The sequence below is a fragment of the Pan troglodytes genome, chromosome 8, assembly GCF_028858775.2.
Source record: "Pan troglodytes isolate AG18354 chromosome 8, NHGRI_mPanTro3-v2.0_pri, whole genome shotgun sequence".
Taxonomy (NCBI): Eukaryota; Metazoa; Chordata; class Mammalia; order Primates; family Hominidae; genus Pan; species Pan troglodytes.
Window position 1 is genome coordinate 87,647,396 of NC_072406.2, and position 17,563 is coordinate 87,664,958.

At 46.5% G+C, this 17,563-nt stretch overlaps 1 protein-coding gene across 8 annotated transcripts in view; it reads left to right on the top strand.

The window, feature by feature from the left end:
* Positions 1-675: 675 nt before the first annotated feature.
* LRMDA (leucine rich melanocyte differentiation associated) overlaps positions 676-17,563 on the top strand; it is a 1,132,554-nt gene continuing 1,115,666 nt past the window's right edge. For 7 of the 8 annotated variants that reach the window (XR_010146565.1, XR_010146566.1, XM_054659441.2 and 4 more), the window contains exons 1-2: positions 676-6,374; positions 13,011-13,111. Coding sequence is in view for 6 of the 8 variants with exons in the window: in XM_054659441.2 (XP_054515416.1) it covers positions 6,345-6,374; positions 13,011-13,111 (131 nt within the window). In the remaining 2 variants the exon portion in view is untranslated. The remainder of the gene's footprint in view (positions 6,375-13,010; positions 13,112-17,563) is intronic. The other variant, XM_054659443.2, reaches the window with a different exon arrangement.

Consider the following 17,563-nt stretch of genomic DNA (forward strand, 5'->3'; position numbering starts at 1 on the left):
TTTTTTGTAGAGATGGGGATCTCACCATCTTGCCCAGGCTTGTCTCAAATTCCTGAGCTCAACTGATCCTCCCACCTCAGCTTCCCAAAGTGCTGTGATTACAGGTGTAAGCCACTGTGCCCAGCCTCAATGTAGTTCAGCTATATATAACTTTAAATATTTGTCTTTTTGCTAGGAACATTCAAATTATTCTCTCCTAGTATTTTGAAATATACAATAGATTTGGGGAGATGTGCATTTTTATCTAAGTAATCAATAGCTCCTTAGATCAGTTAGTTTGCATTTGAGGAAACTGAGGAACTTAGGAGTGGAAGGATTAATCTAATCTATGAGCACCCAGTGAGTGAGTAGCAAAGCTAGCTCCTGAACCCAGCTCTCCTAGGCCAGGGCACCGCCCACCACAATGCTCCAGCAGTATCAACCTTCATCTGGCCCTCAGAATCTGGCACTGGTGGTGCCAGGTGCACTTGACACTTGCTTTGCCCCGGGTTCACAGCTGCGAAGAGAGCCTGGGCTTCTTTCGGAGAAGTGGGAAGAGACTCAGAATTAATACTGGTAAGTCACACCGGAACCCTTATGTGCACATTATTATTATTGCCCCCCCCATATATTCTAAAATAATCCCTGTAAATAATTATAAAAATAAATCTCAGTGACAAATTTTTTATTTCCAGGAACACATTTATTCATCATAATCTCTTCAGGGGTAGGACAAATTGGAGCACTGAGTAGTGAATACAATTTGCAAATAGGCAATATAAGTAGAGAGAAAATTAATATGTATTCCTTGATGCTCTAAAAGGAGAGGAAGAACATTAATAGCCATTTCCTTGCAGACATAACTTTCAAAATGTTATTTCTGATCTATCAGCGTGAGGCTCCATATGAGGAAAATGGTTGCAACGTGACAAGAAGTGATTAGATGTGAAATGGCATCTTTCAGGTGCTCCTCTCAGCCTCCTTATCCTGTTTTTAGTGGGACATAGGAGGAGTCCTGTTTTCTTTTCTGGCCTGGGGTCACCTGCTTATTTGCTGGGTGACCTTGGGCAAGTCCCTTCTGCCCTTTAAGCCTCAGTTTCCCTCATCAGTAATTGGAGTAGATGATTTCTAAAGCAGTGAGTTTTGGATGATCATAAATCCAAATTATTTTGGGAGTACTTGAGAAAAATACAGATACCAGGGGACCACCTTAATGAACTGACTACCAAGTTCTATGTATTTTAATTGAGGGTGGGAGGAACCCTTCCCCAACTTCCAAGTGGCAGAACCTCTCCAAGTCAAGCTGGGATTCTGGAAAGGTGCTCCCACTGGAAATAGACAGTTGGGTGGGTTCTCTTTCCCTCTTGAAGGTCCAACGTGAGCCCCCCTCCTCCAAGTCAGCGATGACTTACCTCCCACGCCCAGCCAAGGACTTGGAGTTGCGGCGAGTTCCAGGTAAAATGGGAAATAAGATTTGTTTCTCATTGCTGTTCTCAGGATTTGTTAAAATAGTACTAAGAGATTAGCAGATAGTAGTTTTCATGGTAAATTCTCTATTCTGTGCCAATCTCCTCCTTTTTTGTTTTTAATTATAAAAGTAGTATACGCATGTTACCAAAACCACACAAGAAATGGAGTGAAAAGCAGAAGCTCCTTTCCCACTCCCACCTTCCTCAAACCCACTCCATTCTCCACAGCCAACTAATGTTTGCATTTTACTTTATTTTTATTTTTCTAGCAAGAGAATCTTACTATGTTGCCCAGGCTGGTCTCAGTGCTAGATTACAGGTATGAGCCACCATGCTCAGTCCTATTGTTTGCATTTTCACAGAGAAATAATGACAAAACCTTTTAAGACCTAAAGAGAAGGAAAACAGCCATGTGCAGTGACTCATGCCCATAACCCCAGTACTTTGGGAGGCTGAGGTGGGTAGGTCGCTTGACCCCAGGAATTCAAGACCAGCCTGGCCAACATGACAAAATCCCATCTCTACAAAAAATACAAAAAAATTAGCCAGGTGTGGTGGTGAGTGCCTGTAGTCCCAGCTACTGGGGAGGGTGAGGCAGGAGGATCACCTGAGCCCTGGGGTCGAGGCTGTGGTGAGCTATGATTGTGCCACTACCCTCCAGCCTGGGACCCTGTCTCAAAAAAATAAAAATAAAAATAAAGAGAAGGAAAACTAGAGGCACTGAGAATAATAAATTAACATTTGTGGAATGAACACTCATCCTAGATTATGATGGTATTTAATATATATTTTTAAAAATTCAGTTTGTTCTGATTGGGAAATACTGGAGGGGCTTTGGAGCACAGATCATCCTCAGTCCCCTCACATATGTGCAAGTACTTTGAAGAGGGCCCTGGAAACCTTTCTTCTTTCCTGCACTTCCTAGACTTTCTCCTTTAGGCTGAAAGGGGGCTGCTTCGGCAACCAAGAGCATTTCATAAGCAGAGCATTTCTTAAGTAGACACCCCGCCTTTTTTTTTTTTTTAATTGAAATTTGAATGTGGTGAGTCTGAATTAGGGCCCACGGCATGATTAATTACAGCAACCATCTTAACCTGCCCGGGGGCTGGGCCTGAAAGAAATGAGGCCAGGCTGAAGAGAAATACAGCTAAGGATAGTTAGGAATGCTAACAAAACTTGGTTAACTGGCCCTGTTCTTCTCTCAGCTGCTAATGCACAGTTGGAAGATTTAAGGAATCAGTTCCTGTTTCACTGGTTCTGGCCGACCCCAGAATCAACTCCCTTGATTGGAAATAAACAGGATCTTCCTTTTTGTCCCCAGGAATGTGATGGAGGAAGGACTCTAAGGCAAAGGGCCTCTTCTGCCAAAGCAGAATAATAATAACAATGATGACAATAGGAATAAAATATTGCCCTCTTCATCAAGGGCAATAAGAGAACGTCCAGTTGTATGAATTGAACCTTGTTGCTCTCTATGTGCCCGTCAGAGCTCCAGAATTCACAGGCTCAGGGTGGTCAGCATAGGTTGGATTTGAACTTTCTGTTTTGTGGTCCTCCTGAGTGCACTTGTACAAGCTGGGCTACGTGCTTCAATTTGGGGTTCAGAAAACAGGATCACAATGACAGCACTTCTTGCTGACACAGTGCTGTGAATGTCTGTGCACAAGTCTGAGCGTCTCTCCTGAACAGTATTAGTCATGGATGTCCCTAGTGCCTAGCACAAGGCCAGAAGCTGGGGCACAGCGGCTGTGAAGTAAGATGGGCAGGATAGGAAGCTTGCAGCTCACTTTCAATGAGTCATGGAGTGGGGTGAGAGGACCGCGACTGCATGAGCCCATATTTTACCTCAGTGCTCCTGGGGCTGGGGCAGAAAGAGCTGTGTTCAGGACAAAGCCCCTACAGGACTTGTCTGCTATGTTCACCCTTGTAAAGTCTTTGTATTCCGGAGGAATTATTTGTCTAACTCCTAGGTCAGTCTTATCTCAGTGTTTTTTTTTGTTTTGTTTTGTTTTGTTTTGTTTTTGCTCTCTCCCCTCCCCGAGGGAGGGCTACATTATGGAGGAACTTTACTATTTCTGTTTAATCTTCCTTTTTGTTGGAAACAGTGATAAGGAGGCAGAAGGATGTTCCCCCTCCCGGCTTCCAATCTTCCTTGGTCCAGGGACACAGATTCTTTTTCTTTTCCTTTTACCTTTCTCCCTTCCCCCCTTCCTCCTTCTGTTCCTTCTATTCTCCTTTCCCCTCCTCCTTCTCCTTGTTCTTCTATTCTGAAGACTAACTCCAAAAGCTGAGGAGTAAGGACAGGTGAATCCAGTTTGTTTCTGCTGGTGTCCTCCCCCAACAACATTCAGGAAATTACTTCTGCTACGGTCTGAACGTTTGTGTCCCTCCCAAATTCATATGTTGAAATCATAACCTCCAAGGTCTTAGGTGGAGCCTTGTGGGGGGTGATTAGATCATTGGCGTGGAGCCCTCAGGAATGGGATTAGTGCTGTTACAAATGAGGCCCACAGGAGCTAGCTTGTCCCTCCTACCATCTGAGGACACAGGAAGAAGGCCGTTGTCTGGGAACCAGAAAATGGGCCCTCACCACACACCAAATCGTGGGTGCCATGATCTTCAGCTTCCCAGCCTCCAGAACTGTGAAAAATAAATTTCTATTGTTTATAAGCACCCAGTTTATGGCATTTTGTTATAGCAGTCCTAGTAGACTAAGACAACTACTTTGCTCAAGAACTTTCAATAGCTCCCTATTGTTATCAGTTTACAGTTCCAACACTAAAGCCCCCCTCCGACAGAGCTATCCTGATCTTAATTTTTGTGATTTCTGCACATGATCCTTCCCCACACCATCAACTGGCCTTCTTGATGTGTTCACCAAGCAGAGACAGCAGTAGGTGGGGAAGCATTTCCAGCTGAAACTAACAGCTTCTGTGAAACCTCCCCGAGGGAGGGCTACATTATGGAGTGAGAGCTGGGAGGGCTACATCTCCCTCGGGAGAGCTGGGACAGGTGGCTGAAGAGGTAAGAATTGATGGGATTATATGAGATCTTCAGGGACATACTAAAGATTCTGGACTGTATTAATTATTAGTTGATTAGGAGCCATTGAAAGATTTTAGGTAGGATCTAATTGGGCTTTTAAAATGGTTGCCCTGGGGCTATGTGGAGGAGGCAACAGTAGTGAGAGGGTGTGGAAAGGGGGAAAGATGCCGGCCCACTTTGGTGACATTGGCAGTGTCTGCAGAACAGCCTATGCTCAGATGACCCAGCTGTGTATGGAGGCAGGGGGATGGATGAGATGACCTTCAGTAACCCCCTTCTGGTGGGGGAAGGGAGAGCCGTTCTCCAATCTCATCTTTGAGTCAGCTTGGGCCTGTTTCCACAAGTCCTCTTCCATCTGTCAAAGCCCTTCTAGGAAAGCTGAGCTGAAAGGCAGCTGCGGAGGGCAGAGTGCTGGCTGGGTCCGGGCTCACTTCCTCCTTTTCAGGCAGGAAAAGCAGACAAAAGTGCACAATGGACCAGAGAGGGCGCGTCCAGCAGAGAAGGAGGGAGAAGGCGGGGGAGCTGGTCCTTGGGGCAACAGGCCTGGGAAGGTTCCCTTTGATCCCCTTATCTCTGGAGGGTAAGCTTTCTTTTTTGGCCTGCAGGACCTTTTGTTGCAGCATTTCCTGGAATCCCCCAAAGTAAACACAGTCAAGACTGCATTCTTACTGCTCTACTCTTCTGAGCCTGCTCCTCCCAGCTGAGAGAGGGGCAGGAAGGTCAACCCTCCGAGATCAACACTGCTCATCAAAATGCTGACAACGGCCCACCTAACAATGTGTTAGGACCGGGGCTGTCTGAGAGACGATCCCAGTTAAGGCTGGGCTGGCTCTTAGCTGCAGCAAGAGTGGAAGATGACAACCAGTTGATATCTGGTAGCTCTGTGCATCCTGGACTTGGAGGCAAGAATAGGCAAGGAGAAAATCTGGATCCTTCCAGAGAATTCCAGAGAAAAACAGGCATGGGTTTAGGGAGTCACCTGCCCACTGGGCCTACTTTCATCCAGACAGGAGGCCCATGGCCAGCTCTTCCAGATGGGGATGGGGTGGGTGGGGAACAGCGAGTAACCCCACTGATAACTTCAAGCCTCACAAATCTCTTGCCCTCTGAGGAGCAGGAGAAGAGAAGCCTGAAATTTGGGGTCACCAGCCAATTATCCTTCCCCAGGGTTTATTATTGTCAACTCTTAGAGGCCACAGGGAAAGGGTGGGGTGGTCTTCACCAAGCCAGCGTTTTATTTATAGGGAAATTCAACCCCCCCCAATCCCCCTCCCCTCCTACAGATGGAAACTGGGCCGCACCAGGAGTCCTTCAACCTTCTAACTTTCCCTCTCCCCAGCTTTGATGAGGAGGGGCGTTCAGCCAAGAGGCCCCTCCTCGCTGCAGTTGAGGTCCATTATGTAACCCAGCTTGCGAAATGCAGGAAAGGCCCGGCTGGCTACAGCCCGGCTAACGGCTCAGAAAGGGCGCCCCTGATAGGAATACCCCCACCTCAGGCGTGGCCCAGACAAACGCGATAAAGTTGTGGGCATGGAGTTTTGGGCATTGGGACATCCGGGGGAGGGAGGGGCGCGGGCAGTCGGGGTCAGGCCGCCGTCGGGGCGCAGGGCGCTGCGGGCCACCTGTTGCAGCCGGCGGCCAGGGCTCACCTGCGCGGAGACCGAGCCGAGGGGCGGCGGCGGCGAGCGGCGGAGCTGAGGTCCCCGCGGCTAGCCCGCGCCTCCGGCTTCCGCCGGGTCAGCTGACTGCCCAGTGCGGAACTGTGCGCCCGCCGCGCTCCCCTGCCGCCTCCCCGCTGCCGCCGCCGCGCCCCCGCGCTCCGTCCCGCGCGCCCGCAGCGTCCTGGCCGCCATGGCCGGGCTCGTGGTGCGTGGAACTCAAGTAAGTCCCGGCCAGCCCCGCCTCCGCCCGGGGCGCAGTCCGCGTGGGGAGGGACGGCGGGGCACAGAGGCTCCCCAGGGCCTAGACACCCCTGTCCCCGCCTCAGGGGGCTGCGTCTGCAGGGGGTGAGCTTAAGGCGCTCAGGCTCGCCCTAGTGGGGCTAGGACAGACCTCGTTTCGGGCCTGGCACACCCCCTGGATGTGCGGGAAGAAGACCCGCAAGGTCTCCCGTTCTCCCCACTTCCCTCTGCCCTTAGCGCCTCACTGAGCAGGCCCAGCGGACACAGTGCTGACGGCCCCCGCTACTTTTGGGGGCCCACAGAAAATGTTCCAATTTCATAATCAGAATTTTAAAAACTTTTGGTCAAAGAATCCATTTTGATAAATCACATTGATATAGTCATCTTTATACCAATGCAGTTGTAATATATAAATTTACTTATTTGTAAATGGAGGAAGGGGTTTATGAAGGCAAAAGTGTCTAGGGTACCCAAAGTCCCAGCACATCCCTGGAGATGAGGGTGCTGGTGGGCCCTGCGCTGAATGGGCTACGCCATAGCGAAAGGCTGATGGAAGGCCACCGACCTCCAGTTCTCTTTCTACACTCGATTTCTTGAACAGGAGTCTGTGATGAATGGCAACACGCCAGTTTCAATCCTGGGTGCCAGACACCCAGTCTCACATGCTTTGAGCGCTGTAGTGAAGCCTCAGGTGTTCATTGTTGGAGGGATGAACCCAGCCACGCTGGGACCAGGTGTCTTTCTTACCTGCTGGAAAAGCCAGTTCTCTGTCTTTAACCTCTTCTCTGCTCTGATGAAGCCAGAGCCCTCTTACTTTCCACCTTTCCCTGCACACCCTGGAGAAATAGTTCTGAGTTTTTGAAGCTCTCCTCTTGGATTGCCTAAGGCAGGTAGTGTCAGGCACAATTGGATTTTGAGATTACTTTGGGCTGAAGGGAATGATTCCTCCTTAGAGGAGATTCTAGGGGTTTTTACAGCTCCTACAGATGCAGTGAGGGCCAACTGTGCAGCCCATTAAACTAGCCGCTGCCTGTTTTCTTTTTTTCCAGAGTCCTGTCATTTCATCAGGTACACATGTTTATTGAGTGCCTACTGTATGCCAGGCACCATGCCAGGTGTTGTTGGAAATTAGCCTTTCCTTTGTCTCTGGGCACCCCCCATTTAACAGTTTTGTTGCTCAGGAATGCTGGCTCTGTCCCTTGACCCACAGCCTGGGAGGAGAGAGCTGGAGAAAGACCAGAGTTCAGAAGTGAGCTAACAGCCTGCGGAGAGGCTAAAAATGACGGGTCTTGTGCAGCCATCGGGGAAAGGGGCTTTTTTTTCTGGGAGTTAATTTACTGCCTGGAGGGAGGGGCTGGACAAGAGGGTCTTTTCCTTCTCTTGGAGTATCTACCTAAGAAGGAGGGTTCCCTGCCCCCCAGACCCTAGGTCTCTGCGTTTCAGATTTGGTATTCTCCCGGTGTACCTTGCTACAAGTTCATGGGGCTGAGCACTTTCCTGTGCTTCCTTTCCCTTTGCTCTTCCTCCGTTTCCGAGATTCGATTTTTCCTGCAGCCCCTGTTCTTAGCCTACTCCAAACAGCCCAAGGGCATTCATGGAAGTGTGGGTGAGGCATTTTAGGCCCTTGGGGACTGTTTTATTAGACCGAGTTGCCTAGGGAGGAGCTAAGAAGGTAGGCTGGGAAAATGCCCCTGGAGTCTTAGTGCCCCATTTCCTAAACTGCCCAGGTTAGTGGATTTGAGTGTCTGGCCCCGGAGGTGGTTTTTTTGTTTGTTTGTTTGTTTGTTTGTTTTTTTTACATTCTGCTCCCAGCGATTTCTAATGGCGGCCGCTTTAAGAGGTAGCACCTTGGATGTGGGTAGCATGGAACAGTACTTTTCAGACTTTAGTAGATCCTTCTTAAAGGGAGGAAAATAAAACCCGCAAAACTTCCCATGAGCCCATAGTGTGAATATAGTTTTTATTACAATGTTACTCAAATATAAAAACATGAAGCCAGAGACAACTTTCCCATATCCAGAGACCTATAAATCCCAAATAAAGGGATGGTTTAAGTGCAAAGAAAAAAAAAACCCTATGGAATTAAACAATTTAATGAGATGAATGCTGCGTGGCTTGAAGTTAGGTCACTGCTTTTAATGCCACTGTGGGTTGACTGCTGTGGAGCTGGTTTTTAGGAGCTCCACAGGCCTATGATGCCACATGCCTGGGGATGTTGCAGTCTTCCTATTGCTTTTCTCTGCAAAGGGCTTTTCATTTGCCATGGGTCTGACTTCATTTGGCTTCTCTTGGCTTGAATGCATCATTTATGTTCAGCATTAAGTCATTTCTCTTTCCTCTAGCTTATGACAACGTAATACGATCGTAGACACAAATACAAACTTGGAATTTGGGCACTGAAATCTTGCGCCCAAGAGATATTGGAATAATGAATCCCTTCTGTGGGGAGAGTGGTCTGATTCAACAGCTGTTTAACAGAGTGGCCACTGGGTGCCAAGGACAGTGTTGTGCACTTTTAATATGTTAGCTCATCGCATTCCTGTAAGTACAATAGGAACGATAATATGCATGGGGCTGTTTCATGAGGATTGAATAGATAACAAGCACATGATAGGCATTTAATAAATGTTGGTTTTTACATTATTCTTAACACCTTTGGAGGAGTTAGTGTTAGCCCAGTTGCAGAAGAGGAAACAGAGACTCGAAGATGGTGACTCATCCGCGACAACACAGCTAGCAGTGGCAGTACCGGGAATCAGATTTGTACCTATGGTTGTTTCTACTCCGACAGCTTCCAGTACCACACATACACTTATTTATTTATGAATGAATGATAAGGTCTTGCTCTGTTGCCCAGGCTGACATGCAGTAGCGCAATCATAGCTCACTGCAGCCTTGAACTCCTGAGCTCAGGCAGTCTTCCTGCCTCAGCCTCCTGAGTAGCTGGGAATACAGGTGTGCACCACTGTGCCCAGCTCAGTATTACAAATTTAAAATCGAGGATCTCCCACCCCTGGCTAGGGGTAGGCATCATAAAATAATCTCCTCAATATCTGACTGTTGACAAACTCATCATCTCCAGAAATGCCCTGGGAGCCAGAGAGTCCCAACGCAAAGTGAAACCTGCAGTCTTCTGCAGTTTGGTTATTTTCTGCAGCTTCGGCTTGGAGGGATTGGGTGTGTACATGGGTGGGGACCCCTTCCAGACACTCTCCTTTCCCTTTCTAGTTTCCTCTCCGTAGGGGTCTTTAACCTGTTATATTTTCATTTGCCTGGTAATGGTGTCCCTTCCTGTTATTCCACACAGGGTGGAGGTCTTAGGGTACAAATTATAGAAAATAGAGAAATTATAAGTTTGAATCTTTGTTCCTCAATGCAGTCTAAATCAAGGTAATTGACTAAATGCAATGGTGTTCTGGATATGCTCTTGCTTCTGTGCCATTTAAGACCTATTAATCTCTGTATCCCGTCTCCCTTTTGCTGAAGAAGCAAACTATTTTTGGTTTGGCTCTTCTGGCCTTGAATCTTACATTAGGTGGTCCTGTGCTCTAAGAAGCTTCCTGACATCCTGAGAGGTAAGGTCTTCCCTCAGAAGCACTTCTTAAGTCTTTTTTCTAGTTTCAAGCGTTGCTTGCAATGTCTGGCAGTGGCTGCTTGCTGCTTTTAAGCCTTTTCCAGCTGATTTGAGCCCTTCAGCCTGGTCGGCTTAACTCACATCTCTAAAAGCTTCTACTTTACCACAGGGGTTATCTAAGCATGCAGATTACTTATCGAGTTGGTTCTCATGCTAAACTTTTGAGACTTGGTCTTCACATTTGAGAACAGTGAGAACAACTTGTATTTTTCTTAGTCTTCCTGGGATGTTGTATAGTTAAGACCATGTAATGAAACAGGCTGCTGACAGTCTCATCAAATGTTGTGAGTGATCCAAATGCTTTGTGATAGCTCTCCTTGGTGCTCCTGTTTCCTTTGAATGGAACTCCTACAGAAGAAAAAGGGAAGCAAATATCCCTCTCTTTTCCCAGGCTGTAACACTCTTCTTGGGCCCTCAGTGTAGCACCGTGGGAGAAGTTCTTGCCCTTTCAGCTCAGAAGACTCATTTTGAAGCCAAAACATGATGATAGATGCACCACTGGCATTTGCTGATCAAGAAAACTCATGTCTGCCTGGTATGGTGGCTTGTACCTGCAATTCCAGCTATTTTAGGAGGCTGAGGCGAGGGGATTGTTTGAGTTCAGAGTTTGAGATCAGCCTGAGCAACACAGTGAAACCCCATCTCTTTAAAAAAAAAAAAAAAAAAAAGAAATCTCACACCCACACGTGGATTTGTAAGCACTCCATGGCCCCCAAGTTGGAAGTCCTTATTTATGGCATAGGACTTGATCTGGGCTCTATCACTAAGAAGCTGTATTGTGCTGGGCAGGGCTCTGGAGTCTTAGTTTGCTTGTATAAAACATCGGAAGTTTTGACAAACTGGGTCTCTATTAGATTTAGTCCTTGGTCATTCTAAGAGGAAAGAGCCCAGTTTCTGCATCTAAAACTCAACGTCTCTGCTATATATATAACAGAGGTCTTGACTGATAATATGTGCAAGACAGTAGTGCAGGCTGGGGTGAATGGGATGGATTTTCTGGTGAGTGCCATGGACCTGGGGTTCATTGTGAACGTACAATACAGAAGAAGCTGCTGAATTTTTTTTTTTTTTTTTTGAGACAAGTCTGGCTCTGTCGCCCAGGCTGGAGTGCAGTGGTGCAATCTCGGCTCACTGCAAGCTCCGCCTCCAGGGTTCATGCCATTCTCCTGCCCTAGCCTCCCGAGTAGCTGGGACTACAGGCACCCACCACCACGCCCGGCTAATTTTTTTTGTATTTTTAGTAGAGATGGGGTTTCACCATGTTAGTCAGGATGGTGTCGATCCCCTGACCTTGTGATCCTCCCACCTCGGACTCCCAAAGTGCTGGGACTACAGGCATGAGCCACCGCGCCTGGCCAAGAAGCTGCTGACTGAGCAGAGATCCTGAGGGAAATCTAAGTCCCCAGATAGAATAGGGCCTTATAGCCACAGTCTCTCTTTGGCATATGGTTTCTGTCTCAGCTTGGAAGCAGAACTTAATTTATTACACAAGGAACTGTGAAGAAAGATGGACCCCAGGTAGAAAGAGGAGAGATTGCTAGATTGAACTTAGAGTCCTTTATTTTTTAGCCTATATCTTCTTGAGTCAAAATTACTTTATTGGAGTCAGCTATTTTTCTGTCCTTTCTCCTTATTTTCTCTCCTCCTAGAGTGAAGTTACTGAAGGAGAGTGGATATAGGATATTGCATTGTCAGCAGTTTGTCCTCATTGGATAGGAGAAGGTTGAGAGATGACTGGAGATGTTGAGGGTGTCAGGGTTCAGTGCAGCTTGTATTAGGTTGCACCATGTAAAAGAGCTATTTTGTGGTTCTAAAATGGTTGGATATTGGTAGTTCACATAGTTGAACCTAATATCTGAGGATGTAAGATGGCCACCATAGTCTTGTTTCCCATGAGGAAACACCCTCCTGGGGAGTCTCTCTCTCTCTCATTCTAAGAGATCTTTGTCTATGTGTGTGGAAGAATGTGATTTGTAGGGAAACCAGAAGAAGGTTATAACTGTGTCTTGGGCTTGAATTTCGACCTGGGGGTTGAGCATGTTGTACTTTAGGGAAACAGCATGCATTGTGGCCCACTGGTCAACTCGGCCTCATGGGTTTATTTTATGGTTTGAGGATTAGTTGCCAGTCTGCCCACAGAGTGCTGTTTGTAAAAATGGGTTCCAAAAACTGGGTGATTAGGGTAGTGAGAAAGTCCACTGACCTTCTCACAGGTTCTGGAATCAGTTCAGATTCAGTTCAGTTCAGCCTTTTAATATTTGGGCACATACAGGTACTTAATAATAAATAATCTGTAATAAATAGAAGAATGCCCAAAGAAATAGCTTTGTGCACAGAGTGGGATTGACTGCCAAAGGGCCTCTGGAGGAGGGACATTCAGGAGCCCCGGACACACATCGTTGCCCTGTTGCCTTCAAATCAGCTTTGTTTGGGTGTGGAGGGCATTTTGTACACAGTGGCAACTGGATGGGATTGGTGGTCTGGGGAGGTTTTCTTTTCCAACCCTATTTGTTCCAGCACCCTGAAGGTTGGATGCTGGTAAGTGCATCTGCTGTGTCTTTTATGAGGTAATGTGCATACCAGGGTACTGGAGAGCAGTGGAGGAGAGGGAGAAGAAGGGGCAGAGGAGCAACTGTTGCAAAAGCCCCTGAGTGAGAGGGCGATTGTTGCGGTTATGTCAATGTGCCCTGATATTCAGGTTTCTTTTGGACACCTGAATCTGGCCAATTTTAGTCCAATTTCCATTGTCCTGGGATTAGTCTTCATCATGTTAACTGCACCAGTAAAGGGGAGCTGTTGGTGGAGTCCTTGGAGCCCCCAAAGCTGATTTGATCAGGGAAACAGTCGCAAGTGTGGCCTTTTTGTGTGTGAGAAACATGCGTTTCAAGTTGCAGAAGCAATCATTGGATCAGTAATTTCAGGGTTGGGAGCAGCTGGGTGATTTCCATTTGCCACATTGTTTCTGTTCCATTTAATTTCCAGGTGTCCTACATAGGCCAGGACTGCAGAGAAATTCCAGAGCACCTTGGCAGGGACTGTGGACATTTTGCAAAGAGGCTTGATCTGAGCTTTAACCTTCTGAGGTATGTAACCTTCACAAGATGTAGGCCAGGCCTGGGAGGCCCAGTCCTCCTGGGTACTTTAGGGCCAAGCAGATAAAAGTCAAATGTTCCAACTCCACATAGGTTGTCCTTTTATGCAGCAGAAGGCTCTGAGATGCATGGAAACACACCCCAAAGGTTTCACTGTGTCCGGTGACTCCTTGGCTGCCTTTTTTTGTGCTGCTGAAGAGGCAGGCAGCATATTGAGCCTCATCCATTTCACACGAGTTCCTATGAGAGAGCCATCATATTTTCACTGTGTTCTCTTCATTTCTCACGGATACCTGTGCAGACAGGTCAGAATACTCTTGGGGAAGGAATGAGATGAAGCCTGCAAGAGTGTTTTGGGGTGTCTAGGTGTGCTTTTTTAGGATAAACACATGTCCCAAAACATTCGTCAAGTCACAGGTAGGGTGTGTGTATGTGTGTGTTTTCTTTCTTTTGTCTTTTTATGAATGGGAGCTTTAAATATTTGTGATGATAATTTCTCCCAGATGGTGTTTCAAAGCAATTTAAATACTGCTGGTGTGGAGTGGGTGGGAGGAAAACTCTCTGACAACTGTTCCAGTCTTGGCAAAGGTAAGTGTGATCTTGTATATTATTCCAGTGGAGAATACAGGCAGTTATTTCCTTTCTCCCTAAAAGGTTATGCCTTGCGCCTGGTTTGGGGGCTTGGAGGAAAGAAGTAAGAGGTACTTGGAAAGCAGGTGTCAGTGGGATAAGAGCAGGGGTCAGGCAGGGCGATCGCTTTTCCTCCTAACAAGCTGGTGCTACCCAGGGCTTTTTCCTCCATGCCCTCCTTGAGAGCTGTGCTGCCCTCTGAGTGGGACAGACTGTCCTGGGGTCAAAGGAGAGATAAGAACCTGAATTCCATTCCAGGGCCCAAGCACTTTCCTGCTTCTAGGCCTTGGAGTCTTCATTTCCCACAGCTGAGTCAGGATACTTGGGAATTAGGAATTTGTAATTGGAAAATGGAACACAACTCTGGAAAATGAACACAACTCAGGGTAATAAGGCACGAGAGGTGGAAGAGGATTTGTTTGAGGTCAGCCAGCGGAACTCCTTGGATGCTGCTCGGGAGCACATGGCCACACAGAGCTGTGTTGTTTCCAGGAAAGGGGCACCCTGAGGGTTGTAGTGGATGGAGAGTGGCCGCTGTCTGTGTATTCTTCCTTACTCCCAAAGGGTTTGTGTGCATCTGGGGAGAGGTGGAAACTGACAAGTTGTAAAGTAGTACACAGGGATGAGAGGAAGCCAAATAAATACATGCTGACTCTAGAGAAATGAAGGATGTGTTTTTTGTTCCAATACCTAAGGAGAGGACCGAGTGCGTGGCCTTGAGTGCTCCAGCTTCCCAGAGCAGACTTAGGCAAAAGGCTCCCTTTCCTGGGCATGGAAGGAGTTCCTCCTGTGTGACCAGCCCCCAGGGGCTCAGGGCACTGGAGCTCGGGTTGTGGTTGCCCTGAGTAGTTAGTGGGAGCCGGATGTGGATTTGAGGAGGCTGGACCCCGTGAGGGAGCATCAGTGCATGCGGATCATGGGACTGGGCTGTTGGGTTTGAGGAAACACAGCCATCTTTGTGATGTCCAGGGGCCCCGCCTTTCTTTGGGAGAGGAGGTACTGGACCTTGGGAGGTGTGTATGTGTGGCAAGAAGGGGCTGTTGGCTCTGAGGGGCTGGATCTATATGGATTTGTTGTAGGAAATGACACATACTAGATGCAGGAAAATTTCATAAGGGGGTGGCTGAAAAGTGGATTCAGAGGGAGAGCACTGAAGATTTGTATTTTCCTTTGTTGAGAGGAGAGACATTTCTGTAGTGTTGAGTTTGAGTTGGTTTCACATCTGGTCAGGAGCCTGTTCTTGTCCGTGTTGTGGTCAGTGTGTGAACTCCACACTGGACAGTAGCTGAGTTTGGGCAGGGATGAGGAGTGGAGGGGTGAGGTCTAAGGTTCAGAAAAAGTTTGTGTTTAAGAACTTGGTTACGCTGGAGGCAGTTGCAGACCAGAATGGAGAAAAGCACTCCTGACTTGAGTTGGGTGTGCTTGGGACTGGATCACCTTTGACCTTCTTTATTTACCTAATTGGAGGGAAGAGCAGGGGAGGCAACACTATTTCTCTTGGGTGTTAGAAGAAGATTCGAGCTTATTTGGGCACTGGTCTCTATCTTTGCCTTCAGCTGAATCAACATCTAAGATGTTTTAGATGCTTAGCTAATTCCTCTTAAAAAAAGAATAAGCAGAGGCCGGACATGGTGGCTCACACCTGTAATCCCAGCGGTTTGGGAGGCCAAGGAGGGCAAATCACCTTAGGTCAGGAGTTCAAGATCAGCTTGGCCAACATGGTGAAATCCTGTCTCTACTAAAAATGCAAAAAATTAGCTAGGCATGGTGGTGGGTGCCTGTAATCCCAGCTACTTGGGAGGCTGAGGCAGGAGAATTGCTTGAACCTGGGAGGTAGAGGTTGCAGTGAGCTGAGATCATGCCATTGTACTCCAGCCTGGGCAACAAGAGTGAAACTCTGTCTCAAAAAAGAAAAAAAGAAAGAGAAAAAAGAATAAACAGGAGAGGGGGAAAATAGGGAGAAGAGAAGAGACAGGAGATTCTAAACTTACCTTCCAAATGAGTGGGGATGGAGTGGATGACCCAAGCTCTCTAGGCTTCAGGGATCATGATATCCAAATGAAATATTGTAAATCCACATCCCATGTTCTATAGAAAGTTTCTACCTAGGCCCCTCTGCCCCTCACTATTTCCGTGGGATTGCAGGGAGCATGTTTCCCAGTCAGGCTGCCCTGCACCCAGCACACCGCAGCTCCCTGACCATCTTTCGGCTCTGTTGTCTGCTATTCTTCCTCTTGAGCAGCCTGCCTGGCCCCACTCGGGACACACCCTTCATTTCTCCAAAGCCCAACACCATGTTATTATGTATTGACTTGTACTGCCAGCTGAAGGTGTAGTGAAGAGGGCTGGGTGGTAATTGTGGCACACAGCAGGAGATAAGGTTGAGATAGCACTGTTCCTGGACATTTTTTGGGTTCTGCTTGCCACAGAGAATTTCTCCCTGGCAGTGCTTCTAATTAGGGTCAGGCTTCCTGCATGTGACTAATGCCTCTTTCTCCCAGGCCCTTTCTCTCTTTTCCATGCCACTTACCATCTTTCCAGAGCTATCCTCAGAAGCACAAAATTCTTCCTTTGTTATATATAGAAAAATTAACCCTTTCCTCTACTTTTAGAACATCTCTACAGGCTTTCTTTCTTTCTTTTTTTTTCCTCCAAAGAGTCATATCAGGATATTGCCTTAAACAGAGCAATACCTTGATAAATAAAAACTTTGCACTCCTCTAGGTTGCAAGATCAGCTGCAGTCCATTTGTGTTTTAGGTCAAAGTTTACTTTTAGGCAAGGAGTTCTGTTTATTCAGTTTTTATATAGCTAATACATGCACATGGCACAACCTTTAGAAGGAGCAAACATGCAGTGAGAAGAAAGTCTCATTTACACCACGTCCTTTAGCCTCCCAGTTTCCCTTTGCACAGCTACGTATTGTTACTCAGTTTTTGTGTCATCTTCCAGAGATATTCCATGCATATACTAACATATGATTTTTAAATTTTTTCCAACTTTATTGAGGCATAATTGACAGCTAAAAGTTGTATCTGTAGCATACAACATGATATTCTGATACATGCATACATTGTGAGATGATTACTGAGCTGAAGCTAATTAACATATCCCTTACCTCACACAGTTCCCTTTTTTGTATGAAGAGAACATGAATGATCTATTGTCTTAGCAGATTTCAAGTATACAATACAGTAATATTAACTATAGCCACCATGCTGTACATTACATTATGTTTAAGTTCTTGATCTATTTTGAGTTGATTTTTGTATATGATCTGAGAAAAGGGATCAATTGTTTTGTATATGGTGTGAGATAAGAGATCAGTTTTTTCTTCCACATATGGATATCCAGTTTTTCTAACACCATTTATTGAAGAGACTGTTCTTTCCCCTTTGTGTGTTCTTGACACCTTTGTTGAAGGTCAATTGACTGTCAATGCAGATTTATTTCTGGGCTCTCTATTTTATTCCGTTGGTCTATATGTCTGTTTTTATGTCGGTATGTATTGTTTTGATAATTATAGCTTTGTAGTATGTTTTGAAGTCAGGTAGTGTGATGCCTCTAGCTTTGTTCTTTTTGCTCAAGATTGCTCTATTTGGAGTCTTTCGTGTCACATGAAATTTAGGATTTTTTTTTCTATTTCTGTGAAAAATGCCATTGGAATTTTGATAAGGAGTGCATTGAAACTGTTGATTGCTTTAGGTCATATGGGATATCTTCCTTTATGTGTGTATCCTTCAGTTTCTTTCATCAATGTTTTGTCATTTTCATTGTACAGCTCTTTTACCTCTTTGGTTAAATTTATAGGAAT